The 20,141-nt window shown below is 38.6% G+C and overlaps 1 protein-coding gene across 2 annotated transcripts in view; it reads left to right on the forward strand.

Moving 5' to 3' along the window:
- The window catches only part of AP2B1 (adaptor related protein complex 2 subunit beta 1), a 132,785-nt gene that overhangs the window by 69,154 nt on the left and 43,490 nt on the right, over nt 1-20,141 (forward strand). Inside the window, exons 14-17 of one of the 2 annotated variants that reach the window (XM_041724558.1) lie at nt 1,253-1,445; nt 13,930-13,971; nt 14,826-14,972; nt 18,222-18,367. In XM_041724558.1, coding sequence (XP_041580492.1) covers nt 1,253-1,445; nt 13,930-13,971; nt 14,826-14,972; nt 18,222-18,367 — 528 coding nt within the window. The remainder of the gene's footprint in view (nt 1-1,252; nt 1,446-13,929; nt 13,972-14,825; nt 14,973-18,221; nt 18,368-20,141) is intronic. The other variant, XM_041724559.1, reaches the window with a different exon arrangement.

Consider the following 20,141-nt stretch of genomic DNA (forward strand, 5'->3'; position numbering starts at 1 on the left):
TACTCTTTCCTGATCTCCATGCTCATTTTTCCACCTTTAGTCCATTTGAAACACAGCTGCTAGAGGGATGTTTCTGAAATGTTACTTTTAGTTCTTTGTTCAACAAATCAAAGTGATTCTGTATTGCTTATCATAAAAAATTAATTTTTCAGGCTAGTTTTCAAAGTTTTATCTCCCCATCTTCTGTTTCCCAGAATCTTAATCCCAATCCCTGCCCCTGCCAACATCATTTTTTACCACCTCTACTGTCAGATTGTTCATTTCTGTGCCTTTGCACAAACTATCCCTTCCTTTAGGGGAGGTCTTTCCCTGGTAGTTCCTCATAACTGTGCTATTCTTCAAACTCTAGTCATAAAACCATTCTCAGAAGCTTTTAGAATCAGTCCTACCTGGCTTGTTTTGCTTGTCATCTATATCCTGTCCATATGCAGACACTCATACAGTACTCATTTCTGCTGTTACACAGTGAATATGCTTTGCAGTCATCCTGTAAATGCTGCTTTTTGTTGTTGTTTAAGTTGAGGACAGGAGATATATTTCCTTTTTTAAAAATATAGCCCCCCCCCAAAAAAAAAATATAGCCCCAAGGGACGCCTGGGTGGCTCAGGGGTTGAGCATCTGCCTTCTGCTCAGGGTGTGATCCCATGGTCCCCGGATCAAGTCCCACATCGGGCTCCGTGCATGGAGCCTGCTTCTCCCTCTATCTATGTCTCTGCCTGCCTCTCTCTCTCTGTGTCTCTCATGAATAAATAAATAAAATCTTAAAAAAAAAAAAATACAGCCCCAAGGTTCTCATTATAGTGCTCTGTCATAGTGTAGGTACTCAGTTAAAATGGACTGACTGATGAGGTTACATAGTATACATTAATTTTCATTGTAGCAACTATTTATTTTTATTTATCTTGATAAAAATAAGAATTGCTGTCATCTCTTCATGTGCATCAACAAATGATTATGAAATAAGTTTTTTAGGGGTGCCTAACTGGCTTAATTGGTAGAGCATGGAACCCTTCATCTTAGTGTTGTGAGTTTGAGCCCCACATTGAGTGTAGAGATTGTTTAAAAATAAAATCTTTTAAAAAAATAACACTGCTAAAAAAATAAATGAAATAAAGTGTGTGGGGATTTTTTGGTGTTTCTTTTTCCCTTCCTCCTCTATTTTCTGGATCTGACATTCACTTGTTGCCTTGTTATTATGTCCTGGGTGAAAGTGACTTTTTTTCTTTTCCCCTCTTTGTGTGTGTGACTGCAGCACTGATGCAGGTGACAGCCCTGTTGGCACCACCACTGCCACGAACCTGGAACAGCCTCAGGTTATCCCCTCTCAAGGTGACCTTCTAGGAGATCTCTTAAACCTTGACCTTGGTCCCCCAGTCAATGTGCCACAGGTGTCCTCAATGCAGATGGGAGCAGTGGATCTCTTGGGAGGAGGACTAGATAGTCTGGTAAGTATTTTTCTTCCTTCGTTCTTTCTTTTGGTTATTTTTCATTCTTGATATGCTGAAGAGCTTTAAATTATTCAGCTTTTTAGAATTAGACCTTTCCTTGATGAGCAGAGCAATGTCCTTTGATAAAGGACAGGATTATTTGTCTTCATAGAATTAGTTGATACTGTCAATTAATTAATTAATCCTTATGGGGCATGTTTGCAGATGTGTACGAGATTGTTTTGTTGTCTTGCCTGTAAACAGAAGCTTGATATTTAGCCAACCTGTTGTTCAGCACTCTTTAATATTTAGTATCTTTTCCAGAGCTTATTATTATTCCCGCTTCTTAACTCTGGAGAGCCCCTATAATTCCTTTTTTCCTTGAACAGCATTTAAATGACCTCATAGAGATCATCCTGTTTTGAGGGTTTCAAACCTTTGCCTTTTTTATATTTTATTGGTGTATGCCCTAATTCTGAAAGGTTTTGAGGCAGCCATTTGAGCCATTTGTGTAAAAAATGTACCTTTATTTCAGTTGGGAGGTACTGCTTGATTGGTTCTTCTTGTCCCCCTTCTTCCTCCCACCCATACTTCCAATTTAATTAGCTTCCAGGATTCTAATAATAAAAGGCTCCAAAGTCTAGAGTATCTGTGAATATGTGACACCAGTGGAACTAAAATTAGTTTCTGTTGCTGTACAAAATAAATGAGAAATATTAAGGATGACCTTCCATCTGTGTAGAGAAGGCTGGAAAAATAATAGGTCACATCACATGGCTCCCTACAAACCAGGTTTTTAATTGTGGTAGAATTAGAGGGGCTCTTTCAGCTAGACATTTGTACATGTTTTTCTCCAAAGATGCCCAACAAACTTATTTCCCAACATCAGAAATTGGAAGACATGCCATAGATATGAAAATATATGTTCTCAGAGATTACATAAACTAAACAGCCTCACTTTCTGCTACACACACCAGCATTTTCTTTTCTACCTTATGAGCAGCATTATGTCTGGGATTTATGCCAGCCAGTACAGGTACATTTAATTCTTGGCTGGCAGAGGGTCTAAGAAAATAGGGTTACAGTCCTCTCTCTGTGGGTTGTGCATTTTAGTAATGGAAAGTCACTGCTTTCAGAGTCTGTACACTGACCAAGCTCTAGACACCAGCTCATAAAAATGCAAACAACATTCCTTATTGTGTTTCTTGGGAATATTAGCATTTGCTTTTCATACTCATTTCTTTAATGAGTGGAGTTGACCAATTATATAAGGATAGTTTCCTCATATAATTGTCATGGCTATCTAGCCACCCTGTAGACTCAGAAGAATCTGTGGAGTCTCTCAGGAGACTAAAAATGAATACTGAAATATTAATGGATTCTCCCAGAAATCCCACATAACCTTTGAAATAACTCTCCCTGTTCTGTTGACACATCACCCACAGGTTATGTGTTATGTTCTCTTCAAGTTTATGCCTTAACAACCCTACTTATTAATTTATCTGGCGGCTGACAACATGATGGACTCACTCTGAACCTAAAAATGACATTTAAGCTTATAGGATGGAGGGGAGAAAGAGGCCCTAGATTTTAATGTTGTCTGGCCCAGGATTTTATGCTCTTGCTTCTTGAGCCACGTTAGCATGGAAGGAAAGAGCCATGGTATTTCTGTGTGGCTTTGTATTAGCAGTTGCTGGCCCTTAACATCCATGAGTTTTCTCCTTATATTTTGCTTAGCTATCCACTCCTCTATTAGGATTCCCACAGGTATTACTTTAAATAGAAAAAGTGTCACATTTTTAGGTTGTAGTAGCCAAAGTCACACACATGGGCCTTTTTCTTTCTTTTTTCATAAAGGATGTTCTTTTTGGGGTGGGGAGTACATTATTTTTCTATTTGGATTTGTAAATATTTTACAGCCTTTGCTATGTAGGCCCATTAATGTTCCTGTGTAACTGTATTTTACGACTTCTTGACTTCAGGATTCAAAATGGTATACTTGGTGTTATAGCCCTAGAAAGTCATGCAGTTTTCAGCTTATTCTGTGATATAAATATATCTCAGAAATAAAAATGAGTAAAAAGCTTTTCTTTTTGCTTTGGATCTGTATGGGGTTAAATATATATTCACTCAGAGAACTAAGATCCTTTTAAGAGAACATCACAAGGAAGGCCTAAATCTGACTGTGTGGAAGGTGAGTTTCCAAGGCAGCTGTAGTCTATGCTGTTTTTAAAATGCTTTTATTGTTCTTTTGTAAATGATCTAATTTAAAGAGGGAAATAGTCCTTGAAGTTTTTAATCTATATAGATAGTGCTGTGTCTTGAATGATCCTTTTCCTTACAGCAATGTTTCTCAAACTATAGTGTAAATCTATATAAATTCTATATATCTCCTAGAGATCTTGTATAAAGCAGATTCTGACTTAGTTGGTCTGTAGTGAGACCGAGGAATCTGCATTTCTAACAAATTCCTGGCTCCATGGGCCATATTTTGCATAAAGCCATAGCATTTCTGGGACCACTATGAACCACTTCAGTTTGGTGCTTGAACCATAGTTTTTGGTAAACCCAGATGTCTTTTTCTCTTGACTTCAGCAGTAAGCACACTCCTGGAAAGAGAGTCCCTCCTCTGCCCCAAATTGAGGGAGAGCAAGAAACTCCTGAAATTATTTTGGATAATAATTAAAGAAGGAAAGGTCCTTTTATTCTCTGAGAAGAATAGTGTTGCTGGGAGTCATAGCTTTTCATCCAGACCCCGATAAAAAAAAATTGGCCTGAGTTAGAGTTATGTGTTCACCTGGCAAGGAGATTACCTTAGTGTTCACTTCAGAAGGGCAGACAGTGAGGCCTCTATGATTTCTACTGCTTTTATTATTGCTAACAGAACCCTACCCATAGGGGTCAGTGGTGTGCTGCTAATGAAGTATAGCAGCTACAGACCTTTTATTTAAGCTTTGGGGTTCTCAATTACAGCTGCAGAGTTAGTCCCACATTAGTACCATAAATTAAAAAAAAAAATATCGAGGTGCCTGGGTGACTCAGTTTCAGCTCAGGTCTTGAGATCAAGCTGAGTCAGGCTCCACACTCAGAAGGGAGTTGGCTTGAGATTCTCTCCCACGCCCCCGCCCCTATCTCTGGTTATATATGCTCACACTCTCTCTCTCAAATAAATAAATCTTAAGAACAAAACAAAATTGTCAGTGTTTAGGCCCAATCCTAGAGCAATTAAACAATTTCTGGGAGACAGGACCTAGACATTGATATTTTGGAAAGATAACCCAGGTTATTTTTATTTTGTATCCAAGGTTCAGAACATTGAGCCAAAGGAAGTTCCAAATGGAGATAGGTAGAGATGTTAAAAATTGAACTCTAAGCCAAGACAGTGATTTCTACCAAAGAATTATGTTCTGATGAGCCGCTTCAGTACCTCCTACACAGCAGACCTCTCTGACTTTACCTGTGTTCATTCCCCTGCCCCAGGACATTTTTATTGTATTTTGCAGTTAGGAGTCCAGCCTACCAGAAATTGGCCAAAAGTCGAATTTGACCAATTTAGATTTAATTGCTCAGTCCCAGGGTTCTTTCTACCTCTGTTCATTTTGCATAATTAGAGATTGAAAGTCATTTTTGTATTTTAGATTGTCGCTTATTTCTCTGTTCCTCTTTTTTTTTTTTTTTTTTAATATGAAAAGAGAGAGTATGCACACAGGGCCAGGCAGAGGGGCAAAGGGAGAGGGAGAGAGAGAGAATCCCAAGTATGCTCGTGTTCAGTGCGGAGCCCAACATGGCGCTCAATCTCAAAACCTTAAGATCATGACCTGAGCTGAAACCAAGAGTTGGACACTTAATCAGCTGAGCCACCCAGGCGCCCCTCTGTACTTCTGACTTAAAATTTGCATATTAACCAGTGAAAGTTATTCTTCTCTTTTCATATTCTGGTGATCCTCCCATTAGATCTCGTTAACCTTCTTCCATTGTTGTAGTTGTAAAATTTTGAGATTTAGTGAATTGAGAATCAGAATTGTCATTAAGGAAGTACTTTATTTACTCTATTATTATTTGCCACAACATACCTGAAGACTCCAGCCTTCTTCCATCAATAATAGTGACTCATAACAGCTGTGATTTTTTAACTAAAAAGAATGAGTGGGGATATTGCTATGTAAAGAAAACACACACACAAAAAAAAAAAAAAGAAAGAAAACACACACATATATCCTCCATGCCTCCTAGTTGATTCTTATTTATATATTGTGGAGGCAGGCACCTTTGAAAATCATTGATTTAGGCAGAGCTTCAGATTTTAAAAATGGAATGCTTTTTCACCATAGGACTCAAATCAAAATGGGTTTCTTCCATATTCTTTTCATTCTCCTTACTGAAATATCCTCATTTTTAGTTTCTGCCTATCTCAGCGTATTCTCTTTTGCTTGTACTCTGCAGATAGTTTCCTCTTTCTGTTACTATAAACTTAACTGTCACCTTGATGTGGATTGATTTTAGTGAAACTTACGTGGTTGATGTGTTCTACATGTAAAGCAGGATAGCAGATCTAAATATAGGCTTACAAAGTTATTTGAGTCTTTTTGTTTCTTCGTTTCAGAAATCTTCTATGGGTTTTTTATGCCTCTCATGTGGAACCTAAGAAAGCGCTCATTCTGAGTGTATAACTTTTCTGACAGTTCAAATCCTATTTTGGTGTAGTGTGGGAGGTAACCTGATGTCCATGTTCATAACTCTTGCATACATGTTATAAAGATACATTATTTGCTAATAAGTCTGACATCTGTGAGAATCGCTAAAGTAATAATTGAATCTTGATTTTTTTTTTTTTTTTTTTTTTGGTCACCTTTACTTTCAGTGTGTCAGCAGAGGCCTTGGTTAAAAGCCTTTTATTCATCCAAGGTGCTGTGCATTATTCTATTATTCTATTTAGATAAATGGTGCTATTTTGCATCAAGACTGGAAAGGAAGCATTATCCAGAATGCCTTTTTCTTTTTGCTGACAAAGGTTTTCCATCCAGAGAAATGTCCTTTCAGTGTGCCCAGCTGGAGTATGTAGGCTAGAGGAGAAACTGCCTTTTCCTAACTGCAGTGTATGTTTTTCAAATCCTCCCACTCTATCTGTTGTTGTTTTCTCTCCAGTGTAATTAATGTACAGTGTTAATGTCAGGTGTATGATATAGTGATCCAGCAGTTCTTTACACTTTTCAGTGCTTATCATGATAAGTGTACCCTCCTACCCTGTTTCTTACAAGTGTTTTTTTTTTTTTTAAAGAACAGATTTTTTAAATCTTTTTTTAAAAAAGATTTTATTTGTTCATTCATGAGAGAGGCAGAGAGAGAAGCAGGCTCCATGCAGGGAGCCCTATGTGGGACTCGATCCTGGACTCTAGGATCACGCCCTGGGCCGAAGGCAGGTGCTCAACCGTTGAGCCACCCAGATGTCCTATCTTACAGGTTTTTATTTTTACCTTTCAGGAAAAAAAAAAAAAATTTAACCTTTCAGAAATTTTAAGTCTGGTACTATTTCAGTGATGATTGTAGTTGTTTTAGCCCATAGGACTAAATAATTACCCAATACTGAGTTTCTATTTCTGTTCCAGTTTCCTGTGCTTAGAACTTTTATAATTTCTAATCCCCAAAATAACTCTGCAAGGAAATCTGTATTGGGCCCCATTTCACAGAAACCAGAAAGGTGACATAGCAAGTAAGTCTCAGAGTCAAGATTTGAATCCAAGACTATCCTGTGATTCCTCCAGTTTGTTTGTTATTGTCATCGTCTTGAATAGAGTCCAGTCTGACTTAACTTTGGTCCTTCTCAAATGAGTGTACACAGTCTCTGGAGTACACAGTGGAGTACAGGATGTAGAACAAACTTGACTCTCCCATCTTGCAGTGTCATTCTTCTTGATGGTAAGGATTGTAAATACGGACTAAACACTGCTGTGTTAAGGTTTAGAATGTAAAATTGCAGAAATGCTTACGGTAGAACACAAGGCTTGTTTGCCCTGCGCCTTTTCTCACTGTACCTCCCCAGTGCTCTGGGTATATGTGTTTGGGCTGGCTTGCCACTAGGACACATTATGAAAGTTTGAGAAAGACGAGAAGTGTATTCATTTGTGAAAAGAGGGACTAGGTAAGTTCATACATCTATCTTGCAGCAAAAGGAACAAGATCATTCATTTTACCCTCTTGTAAGCAGAGCTGTGAAATCTTATCTTCTCATCTATTGGCAGTGAGCTGTGGTATGAGACACCAACTGCTTCAGAGCAAATAAATGATGCACAGTGCATTCTTCTGCTGAAAACTTGCTGTCAGAACTGCTCAGACAATAATATATTTCTTTTCTAGAGAGGACTTTGGCGTGGGATGAGGGCTGGCCTTTTTTTTCCTTGATTGGTTCCATTCCTGTGTTTTGGAAATACCGATGCTGATAGGTTGTGCTAAGCCAGTTGATGCAACCATTTCTTCAGCCTTCTGTCCATTTTGTGATAATTTTCTCCAATAAAATGATTCATTTCAAAATTATCTCCCCAAGAAGTAATACTGCCAGTAGCCCTGCTTATGTGGTTAATAGAACATTCATTCACCGAATCATTATTTGAGTGCTGATTCTTTTTTTTTATTATTATTATTTTAATTTTTATTTATTTTTATTTATTTATGATAGTCACAGAGAGAGAGAGAGGCAGAAACACAGGCAGAGGGAGAAGCAGGCTCCATGCACCAGGAACCCGATGTGGGATTCAATCCCGGGTCTCCAGGATCGCGCCCTGGGCCAAAGGCAGGCGCCAAACCGCTGCGCCACACAGGGATCCCTGAGTGCTGATTCTATATCAAACTTTTTTCTATATATTAGGAATATAGTTGTGACTTGTCCTTGCAAGCTTATATTCTAGTTGGGGAAGAGAGATGAAACGATATAGTTGGATAGTAAGTATTGCAAAAGAAAATGAAACAGGTTGCATAACTTCTGTGGATTTTTACTCTACTCATCATGGGGTTCTGTCGGGCCTAAGAGACTGATAGTGCCACATTCTTCTGTTCCCTATTCCATCTCAGGAAGTATTCTCTTACATCTTCCTCGTTTTCTTTTGATATAAACCTTTTTTTTTGATATAAACCTTTTTTTCCCATCAAGCTAAGGAGTCTTTGGGTGATTTTATATGATCATAACTCATGCTATTCCACATCAAGTTCATTCTTAGCCATCAGCTTATTTAATAGCTTTTGCATGGTTACAGATTCTTTTCACCAATTTGATTAGTGAAATTTTATGATGCTTTTCTGAATAGCTTTTTGAAGATCAAATTAATATTGGCAGCCAAACAGCTGAAAATTACACTTTTACCTAGGAGATGATATGCACCTTCTAAAATCTGAAACCCTAATAGGAAGAACACAGACTGCTGTTTTTGACACCAATAGGATTTGGGTCTAAAATTCTTTGTAGTGGTAATCACTGTGTACTATTTTTACATCATTTATTTTGACTCCTGAATAACAGAGCTGTTGGTAAGCTATATAACTGGCAGCATTCCTGTAGACTCCCATTAATTAAATCCATTCTGAAAAGCATCAAATGAAAAAGGTAATAACTAGATAGGAGCAAAGAAATTTCTGAGCTTAAGATCTGTACTTCTAATTAAGAGAATGTCTTCAGATATTCAGCACCACAGGTTTAGAAGAAGGTAGGTGTATTTTGGACGAGTCTGATATATGTACCTAAAAGGGGCTAACCAAGATCAGCCATTGTAATCATTTGTGGGATTTGGAGTGGAGGGGGTCTACTTAGTGGCCATCTCAGTTGATACTCTTTTATAAAAGACTTTCTTTTCTTGGACTCAGGTAGACTTGTTGCCTTAGAGAACCTTACTCAGGAATTCTCCCACCCTATTTCTGCTATTGTAGTATATTGTCATTGGATGAGGGTGTTTCCTTTTGGTATCTAGCTGAACTAGAGCTGTGGGCAGGCTCAGCTTAAACTTTTGGCTTAACCTGGCTCTGTTGCAGAGATCATGTAACTATGCTGAAATCTCGTTAGCACATAAGTTACAATAAGTCACCATGAAATCATTGTTTTCCATCCAGTTACTCGATTTCAACACTGCAAGGACATATTACTATGTAGTTGAACATGAACTGAGCCCAATTCAGCACTACTTCAGGAATGGTAAAGTGGCCACTCTTTGGCAGTAGCCAAATGTTTAGTAGTATTCTCAGTGCCATTTAATGACTACAACTAGCCAAATGTTTAGTAGTATTCTCAGTGCCATTTAATGACTACAACTACCAGGATTTAGATTGAGGATTATGAGAACCAAACCACTATGGCTTGCATACCACTAACCATGCCACCATTTGGACTTGGATATCAGCTACAGACCTTTAGGAAAATTCTGCTCAATTTTCAGCGTTGGAAATATTCTTTTGCTAAGATTGGCACTTTGCTTTTCTACATCTTCCTCTATCCTGACATTATTTTCTTCATGGAGAAAATGGCAGGGAATCCTGGGAACAGCGGGAATTAGATAGTTCCAAGAGACACTTAAAGCACGGTAGCTAGACACCTAAAATGGAGATTGAAGCCATGACCCGCACACCTAGCCCTTTCACTAGGCTCTCACCAGCTCACTAGGTAACAGATACCACTGAATTTTTACAAGTCCTCAGTTGGCTGATTTTGTACCCTACCTGATAAGTATGACCGGCAGATGACTCTTGTCTGACTCCAGATAATACCAACAGCTAAACTGAAATGGTTAATGGCTTGTCCAGGCCAACACGAGAAGAATTTCTCTGTATTTTATTCAGCTTTCCAGCTTTCTTCTTTCTTTTTCTTGATTACTACCTGCATCATCCTGCTTGTCACTGTGAACAGGAAAGACCATTCCCTGGGTAACTGCCTCCCATGCTTGCTGACATCTCTTTATTAGTCACTCCTACCCATCACGGTGCTATCACCCCTATCATATTTTCTGAGATGAAGATGATATCCTTCCTCAGGAGCTTCTTCAGGCAAAAGGAAAGATGCTGAATAAAGTCTGAGTAAGTTATAGATTTGCTGGGTAACAAACATGTTTTGAAATTATCCTTTCCCTTTGCTCTCTGGACATAATGACACAGGTGAACATTTATATTTTTGGCTACGTGTCTCTTAATACCCTTTGGATTCTGTCTCTTAAGATCAGAGTTCTTGATTCTATGTTGAGGCTGAATTGTATCTGATACATTAAACATAAACATGGGACTATTGGGATTGCTTTTCAATTTCATGTTTTTGAATGAAATTCACAAGCAGCATGGTGGGGAGAATACATTCAGATCTTATCCAGCTAAGATAATGTTCATACAATACTCAGAGATAACAAGAATGAAATCTAAGAAAGTATGGGCTATACATGGGCTTTACTTTGGAAGTAACACCACCAATGAGTGTCTTTTCTCAATGCCTTTTATTGAATTTAGCCTATTGGATAAAACCACCATTTCTCTTCCAGTGTATTTTTTCTTTCTTGCCACTGAGTGCCAACCAGGTACATACAGAATTCCATCTCTATTAAGCTTGGCTTATAAGCCTGGCCAGAAGGGAAGAGAATGGTTGAGGGGAAGAAAGGGTAAGCTCATTAGAAAGTCAAACCAGATCAAAAAGCATCAGGACAAACAAGATATTGTGCATCCTCCTCTTCCTTAATTACGGGTTTTGGGTTTTTTTCTTCTTCTCCAGGTCTAGCTTTCTTTTTATTCAGGTGTTAGCTCCAAAGTCATTTTCAAACAGGTAAATCTTTTCTGATTCTAAACATTAGTTAATTCTCCAAAGCATTGGTTCTCAATCTTGTTTATACATTAGAATCACTAGGAGAGCTTTTCAGAGTTCTGATTCCCAGGCTCCACCCTAGAACGGTTAAATCACTACCTCTGGTGGGGTGCCTGGGTGGTTCGGTCAGTCAAGCCTCTGCTTTTGGCTCAGGTCATGATCCTGGAGTCCAGGATTGAGCCCCCCTGCTCAGTGGGGAGTCTGCTTCTCCCTCTTCCTCTGCCCCTCCCCCTGCTCTTTTCTCTCTCTCTCTCTCTCTCTCTCTCTCTCTCTCTCTCGCTTACTCTCTCACTCTCTCAAATAAAATCCTTAAAAAAAAAAATCGCTACCTCTGGGGGTGAGAGGCATCAGTATTTTTTTAAATGCCTCCCACTATACACACACATAGGTGGTTAATTTAGGTATCTAAGGTTGAAAACCATAGTTGATAGGACACAACCGAAGTAGTTATTACTACTCTAAACTCTTAGAAAGTTTAGATCTTATGAAACCTCCCAAGGTTTTATGAAGGAGAAATTAAAAAGACCTAAAGAAAAAAAGAAAAAAAAAAAAAACTAAAGACCTCCCTGCCTTTAGTTAGCCTGCCTTTGCAAACTTAATTTCTGTGACCTTTTTTCCCCCACACATATCTACTCTGTGCTCACTTTAATTGCGCTACTCATTCTTCCTGATCTTGCTTTTATTCATGTTTTTTGCAGCGTTTGTGCATGCTGTTTGCTTTTATAATCCCTTTTTGCTTTTATAATCCCACACTACCACCTCTTGTAAAGCTTTTCATTATCCTTCAGCCAAAAGGAGGCTCTTCCCTTCAGTACTTCTCTTTTTTGGCTTTAGTTCATTCTGTGTAGTTTTGCATTCATGTTTTATTTCTCCTGCCAGTTTGCAAAGTCTGGATCTTATTGATCTGTGTATTCCACTCATTGTTTCCTGTATCCAATTGATGTTACTTCAGTGTTTGTTTGAATAAAAGGTGGTTTTCTGATGTCATGCTACAGATGTGTGCCATTACAGAACCAGAGAGAAAGTGGATGTGTGATATTTTTTCTCTTTGCTTTCAGACTTTGCCAGTTTGAATTCTTCATTGTGGTGACCTTTTCATTTATTTACACATGTGCTTTTTGGCTTATTTTCAACCGTTAAGTAATCTTCTGGAATCAGGTTCTAGAAATGGCTCTTCAAGGTTTGTAGTGCTCTATAACTTAGCACAGAGAATGGTTATTAATGCTGGTTACAAAGCACCTGCCCAGCCCGTTTTCTGTCATAGTAGAAACAGTTTTGTCATAGATTTTGACGTTTTTCAGTATAGATTATTTTTTAGATTTTGGCAACACTGTTTCATGTATTTTTTCACTAAGAAGCTAAATCCTCTTTCTCAAATTCTGAAAACCTGTAGAGTTTTGCTTTTTTTTTTTTTTTTTTAAGATTTATTTATTTATTCATTCAGAGAGAGTGAGAGAAAGGCAGAGACACAGGCAGAGGGAGAAATAGGCTCCATGCAGGAAGCCCGATGTGGGACTCCATCCCGGGTCTCCAAGATCACACCCCGGGCTGCAGGCGGCTCCAAACCACTGCGACACCGCGGCTGCCCGAGTTTTGCTTTTTAACATAACCACAGCACAAAGATTTCCAAGTTTTTACCACTAAATGACAGATAATAAAGGGAACAGCGTTTGTAGAGCAGACAAGGCATTTGGTGACTCAAAGAGGAATTTCAGATGCACAGTGAGAACTAGGGAAGAGACAAATGCGAAACTGTAGCCAAAAAAGGTGGTGTTTGCTTTTTAAACAGCACTGTTAGTTGTGTATATGTATGTTTCATGTTTCTCCATGCCAGCTATTTTCAGTTTCAGTTCTTCTTTAATATCATGGAAGCCTGACTTCAGGGTGAATTATATTAAAGCCCTGAAGAGGAAAAAGGCCAGATTAAGACCATATGGAATGGTTTTCCTGTCACCTAGCTAATTAAGTTCATCTAATTCTCCAATAGTTAGCATCCTTTTACATGATCTCCAGGTAAATCACAGCATTTCTCCTTAGTACTATTGATTGTGAAAGAGATTTGAAGCATTGCATGCCTTCCTACTTCCTCCCCAGGTAGGATATCTTCCTCTCCCAGCTGTTTTCTTGTTTAGGAAAGTTCTAAATTCTAAAAATCCCTCTTGTTCCACCTATAATTTTTGAAGCTTGAAATTGCTCAATACTGATTTGGTTCCCACTTTCTCAGTAGGATAGCATGTTTTTTAGATCAAAGCACATTTTAGTTTTTCTTTGCTTTTCTTTTTTTTCCTCCCTTAAATTTCTTTTTAGGGGAAAATAAAACACTTTCAAGACATTATTGCTTGGAGGTAGAGTTTCTTGGAATATGTAAATTCTTTAAATCTGGTTGAGGTTTGTGCCTGTGTACCCCAGTGGGAAGATTGGATCTGAAACATCACTGAGATGTCCCAGCTCCATCTTCTTTCCAAGTTTTCTCAGAACTCCCACACAGCATCAGTACCACTACTCGGTTCCCCTAGGACATATTTCTTTGTAATCTAGAATTTCTTTAGGCTTTGGGAGTCCAGTTGAACAGCATGTATTCCCAGCAACTTGGTAGAGCAATTTACAGATTCTATATGGGCATCTAGTACTTAGCTAAATGAACTCTACCTCTCTCTCCTCTCTCTCCTTTCTCTCTTTCAGCTTGGCAGTGACCTTGGCGGGGGCATTGGAGGAAGTCCGGCAGTAAGTGCCATCCGTTTTTTTCACCATGGGATGCGCTGCCCCCTGTTTGATGCCTTTTCCTATGCACACATTCTCAGACCAGCCACCGCTGCTATCTAGCATTGTACACCAAAACCTCTATAATAGTATATGAAGAGTAGAAAGTAGCATAGGGTTACTTGGATTCTTCAGAGGCATACACCACATGTGGTGTAGGGACATCTTTAGGGATTGGCACTCTGGTGTCTACAGAGATCTTTGTCTTCCTGACATTAAAGAGCTAAAGGAAATGGAACCTCCCATCTTGACTGGAGAATGCTCTTATTCTCTAGTATCATCTACAAAGAACTTGAGAGAGTCAGCTGGACTCAGAGGGAGACTCTCCTTGTAAGTGACTGAGGTTGGGGGGTATGAATATCCCTCTTCCCCCCAGGAGAGTTTCCTACTAGATATTTATGCCTAAATGGGAAAGTAAGACTTGTCTGTACCCAAGTGGAAATAGAACTGCTTTCTAAGTTGGATGCTTCTTCTTTCTATAGAAACAGACTCCCTTTGTTAGGGTATCTGTAGGCCTTTTGCACAGAATCATGGAAGCTAAAATTGGAAACAAACAGAAAAGATCTTGGATCACTGTGTTCCTGGTCCTACTGATTACTCTGTGTTAGAACTTCTAAAGAGTGTTTGTATATTATCAATGATGAAAAAATAATCATGATGATTAAAAGGACAAAGAATATACTAATTCAGCTCCAAAAATTTGTAATTATGGTGTGTTCTTACTGTTTGATCAATACTTCTGAAATATAGAGCAACATGTTAAGGGCTATTAATCTGTTCTTCCTGGTTTTCCACTCCCCTTCCCTTTTTCCCTGCAGGTGGGACAGTCATTCATCCCATCATCAGTGCCTGCAACCTTTGCTCCCTCACCTACTCCTGCTGTGGTCAGCAGTGGTCTGAATGACCTGTTTGAACTCTCCACGGGAATAGGCATGGCACCTGGTGGATATGTGGCTCCTAAGGCTGTAAGTAAAGCAATACTTTCGTAATGTAGAACACATGTTTTATTACTTCCCCTGATCATAAAGCCAAGGGTTGGGCCCTTGTCCTACAGGATTTAAGAAGAAGATGAAAAGTAGCCTGAAATTTAGCAATAAGAAACACCGTAGCATCCATATTAACTATTTTTATAATTAGACTTAAAATTGGAAATCTTAAGTATTTGTATTTTGTTTTCTTTTTTATTTTTATTTTTTTAAAGATTTTATTTATTCATGAGAGACATAGAGAAAGAGGCAGAGGCACAGGCAGAGGGAGAAGGAGGCTCCATGCAGGGAGCCCAATGTGGGACTTGATCCGGGACTCCAGGATCATGCCCTGGGCCGAAGGCAGGTGCCAAACTGTTTTGTTTTTTTTTTTTAAAGATCTTATTTATTTATTCGTGAGAGAGAGAGGCAAAGACATAGGCAGACAGAGAAGCAGGCTCCTCGCAGGGATTCTGATGTGTGACTTGATCCCCAGACCCAAAGATCACTCCGTGAGCCAAAAGCAGGCACTTAACTGCTGAGCCACCCAGGCATCCCTGTATTTTGTTATCCTGTTTAGAAATGTCTTATTTGTCAGTATTGAAGTCAATCTAGTGTGAATCCAGTTCACAACACAATAGCAAGGGCCAGAGGGTGGGGGTGGGGGCAGACTATAGTGTAGGGGAGTAACATTCTTCTCATTTCTTCCATTCCCTTTTTTGAGAATTTGTATTATATACAAATTCTAGAGTGCTGTTGCTCACAATTTGGCTTTCATGGATTTTAGTGTACCTTTTTAGAGTCCTGATTTAGGTTTCTATCACTGGTGCTTTTCTAGTCTCAACCTTGCTTAATGTTCTACTCAGACTGAATTTCAAAAGTGGAAACTCGATGTAAGTGAAGCTTATTTCAGCCTCAGAGTATAGTGCCATCTTTAGCTAGGCCCAGTTTCTTATAATGATGCCTTTCTGAGGGACAACATGCCTGTTTGTTTCCTGAATTCTTTACCCTGCTCTTCTGACTCTAAAGGATCCCTACTACAGAAATGTAGACCAGTTGTCCATTCCAGGGGTCATAACTTTTTCTACACAGCTGCTGAATAGAGTAACCAAAAACAGGATTTAAAACTGAGCCATAAAATTTTGGCACAGGGATCCCTGGGTGGCGCAGCGGTTTGGCGCCTGCCTTTGGCCCAGGGCGCGATCCGGAAGACCCTGGATCGAATCCCACGTCGGGCTCCCGGTGCATGGAGCCTGCTTCCTCTGCCTGTGTCTCTGCCTCTCTCTCTCTCTCTCTCTCTGTGACTATCATAAATAAATAAAAATTAAAAAAAAAATAAAATAAAATAAAAAAATTTTGGCACAATCCAGTAACTTTGTTGTGAGGTTTCTGTATTGGGTGTTATCCCACAGACTTTTAATTATTGGTTAAAAGATTATCTAATGCATTTGTTTAGTAACATTAAAGTAATACATACAAATGACAAGTTTAAGTAATGTAGAAACAACAGATAGAAAATTAAGTTTCCTCACTTTCCCATAAATAGTCACTATTACTTTCTTGTGTGTCCTATGAAAAGGATTATGCATATACCTATATGTCTGTGTCCTTTAACAGTACTATGTCAATGGAATATACTGTTTTGTGTCTTGTTTTTCTCTATCATATTATTTTGAATGTCTGTATCCACCGTATTGACGTGTCACAACTTATTTAATCATTCTCCTGTTGATGGACATATAGTCCATCACCACCTTTTTTTTTTATCACCCTTTTTTGCTATTACAGTGTTGCAGTGAACATCTTTATGTATGCATATCCTGGTAAATATATATATTTTTTATCCTGGTGTATTTTTGTAATTATAGCTACAGGATAAACCTGCAGTGTGCTTGATCATTTAAACATTTTAAAATAGACGTTCTCAACTTGCCTTCCAAAAGTTAACATTAGATTATATTCCCAGCAACACAGTACAGAGTGCCAGATTGCTTATATTTTCCATTGAGTATTATTGGTTTTTAGAATTTTTGACCCTCTGATAGCTTATGGTTGTTTGATTTCACTTTCTTCTTTCCTTTTTTTCCCTTAATATGGCTAAATATGTTTTCATGTTTATTCAACCACCCACTGAAGCTTTGGTATTCTGTCTGAGATGGTCAAAACAGTTCATAAATTTCCTGATTTTTTTTAAGATTTATTTTTTTATTTTTATTTTTTTTTTTAATTTTTATTTATTTATGATAGTCACACAGAATGAGAGAGAGAGGCAGAGACACAGGCAGAGGGAGAAGCAGGCTCCATGCACCGGGAGCCCGACGTGGGATTCGATCCCGGGTCCCCAGGATTGCGCCCTGGGCCAAAGGCAGGCGCTAAACCGCTGCGCCACCCAGGGATCCCCAAGATTTATTTATTTTTAGAGAGAGCAGGGGAAGAGGCAGAGGCAAGGGAGATCTGCAGCCGACTCCCCGCTGAACTCAGAGCCCAACTTGGAGCTCAGTCTCATGACCCTGAGATCATGACCTGAGCCAAAAATCAAGAATCAGACACTTTACTGACTGGGGCACCCAGGTGCCCCCCAACCTTTTAAATTAACTCTTACATTCCAGGAGTATCACAGGTTTTAGGACCAGAGATGGGTAATGGATTATATTGAGAAGATAGGCATTTAAACTACTTAAACCATATCTAAGTCCTGTTTCCCAGAAGCTATAACAAGAGTTAAAAAATATACATAAGACATGGCCCTTGCCCTAGAGATTACTGTTAATGGGTATAGTGATGAAAAAAAAAAAAGTCTTCAAAGATATAGATGTGCTGTTTTCATTAGTAGATTCAGTTTCTTCCCTTTTAAGTCTTTTACCAAAGGTGCTAATAAACACACACACACACACACACACACACACACTATACTCACTGGAATTTCTCTTTTCCTTATGTATACACATTTGGTAGCAGTAGTCAAGCAGTAAAATGACCAAGTTGAATAGAAGATGGGAACTAGCCAGGGTTATTCATAGACTTTTCTTGCGGGTTTGGCTTGGTTTAGTTTGGTTCTTCAATTGAGAACAGTCTCAAAATTCAGAGAATATGACTTTATCCAGAACCTTTGGCATCTGACTTGATATTTATAGTATAAAAATCACCAGTTGCCCAAATAAGTGGTCTTAATTTCATCTTTGTATATTCAAACAAATAACATCAAGATAAATCTTGCGTGGTTCCATTGGGTTTTATACTGTCTTTTAGGTCTGGCTGCCTGCAGTAAAAGCTAAAGGCTTGGAGATTTCTGGAACATTTACTCACCGCCAAGGGCACATCTATATGGAAATGAACTTCACCAACAAAGCTCTGCAGCACATGACAGACTTTGCAATCCAGTTTAACAAGAATAGGTAAGAAGTCTGAGTCCTCGGCTCGATTGTGAAGCAGCATTGTGCCTTGTGTCCAGCAAAATAATGTTCCATTTTTAACAATGCGTTAAAAATTCTCATGTTGGCAGATGTTGAATGTAGAATGAGAGCTGACTTTTACATTCTGTTTACTTGTCAGCTTCCATTCTGGAGGCCTTAGAGAATTTTGTTGGGAAACTCATCCATATGGAAAAAAGAAACCAGAACTAACTTACTGCCTTCTTAAAGGGTTGTAGGACTACAATGTTTTTAATAAACCATTTACCCAAAAAAAAGTTTTAATTGAAATCCATGTATTTGTTCAACAAATAATTGGTTAGCATCTATGTGCCATACATTTCTAGGTGCTGGGGCTAGAGTAATGAACGAAACAAATAAGTGTCCAAAGCCCATATGTTGGCGGGAAAAACGAACATACTTGGTTGATGTCAAAAGTTTGAAACATAGTATACCTGTTAGCTGAATAATATAGGTGGGTGGTCTGCTTTTAGCAATGAATTCTCTGCTTTAATAACGAAGAGAGCATGAAGATGTAAATACTGATTTTCTATAGTTCTGAAATGTCAGTTTTTTATTAAATACCATGGTTCAGGAACCTGCCTGGTAAGGCTTTGATGGCAGGTCCATTTATACAAGATAATCAGACTTGTTTGTAACAAAGTAGTAATTGGACCTTTAAATCAGATTTAATAAAATTTGTCAGTGACAACTTGTATCAGTAACTGTCTTACTTATTTCTAAGCATTTGGAAATAACTTTTGTACCCTAGATTTGAAAGTTAGGCACATTAGAAACAATGTAAGTATTTAGAAAGTCTGTGTTTCCTTTTGGCAGACTAGTTTTTTTCCAGTTATTTTGGGGGGAGCTGGCCATGTTAAAAGCTAAGGCTGGTGTATTAATAGCCATTTTCTTAGCCTGCCTTCATACTTCATTTCTGTTTGTGTTTGCTTTTTTTTTTTTTTTTAAGTAGTCTGATATTTAGAAAACTTTATATTTTTGTTGATAGTTATGCTTTTTTTTTTTTTTTTTTTTTTTTTTAATGATAGAGAGAGAGAGAGAGAGAGAGAGAGAGAGAGAGAGAGGCAGAGACATAGGCAGAGGGAGAAGCAGGCTCCATGCACCGGGAGCCTGATGTGGGATTCGATCCTGGGTCTCCAGGATCGCGCCCTGGGCCAAAGGCAGGCGCCAAACCGCTGCCCCACCCAGGGATCCCTGCTTTTTCTTTTATAATATCTTCTTAGTTCCTGCTTTCGGTCAGAAGTCTCTTAATTTCCTACCGTAACATATTTTCTTTGCCCCCCATATTCCCTAATGTCAATAGTACTGTCTTTCTTTGGAAATACTTTTGTACTTGAAGTATGACTAAAATTCTACTACTTGATTTGTTGTCTTTGAAGTCCACTTATGACTGATGAGGCCAAGAGCTAGTTATTCAGCTTTCCACCCACTTGCCTCCTCTTCCTCTCATTTTTGTAAATTGTATCATTTCTTTTTTTTCCCTTTTTTTTCCCTTTATACCTCATCCTTGTTTTATCTTGGATTTGTGCTTACTGCCACTCGTTTAAGTTCCCACTGCCCTTTCTTGGATGTCTTTTAGTAGGTTCCTCAAAGGGGGCTCATGTAAACAACAGTCTTTGAATTTTTATGTGGTCAAAACTGTGACCTTTATACTTGAAAATTCTTGACTCAAATTCTTTAAGTGTTTCACTCTAGTGTCTTTTGTCATTGAATGTTCCTGTGGAAAAAGTCCTTGGCC

The sequence above is a fragment of the Vulpes lagopus genome, chromosome 12, assembly GCF_018345385.1.
Source record: "Vulpes lagopus strain Blue_001 chromosome 12, ASM1834538v1, whole genome shotgun sequence".
Lineage (NCBI taxonomy): Eukaryota > Metazoa > Chordata > Mammalia > Carnivora > Canidae > Vulpes > Vulpes lagopus.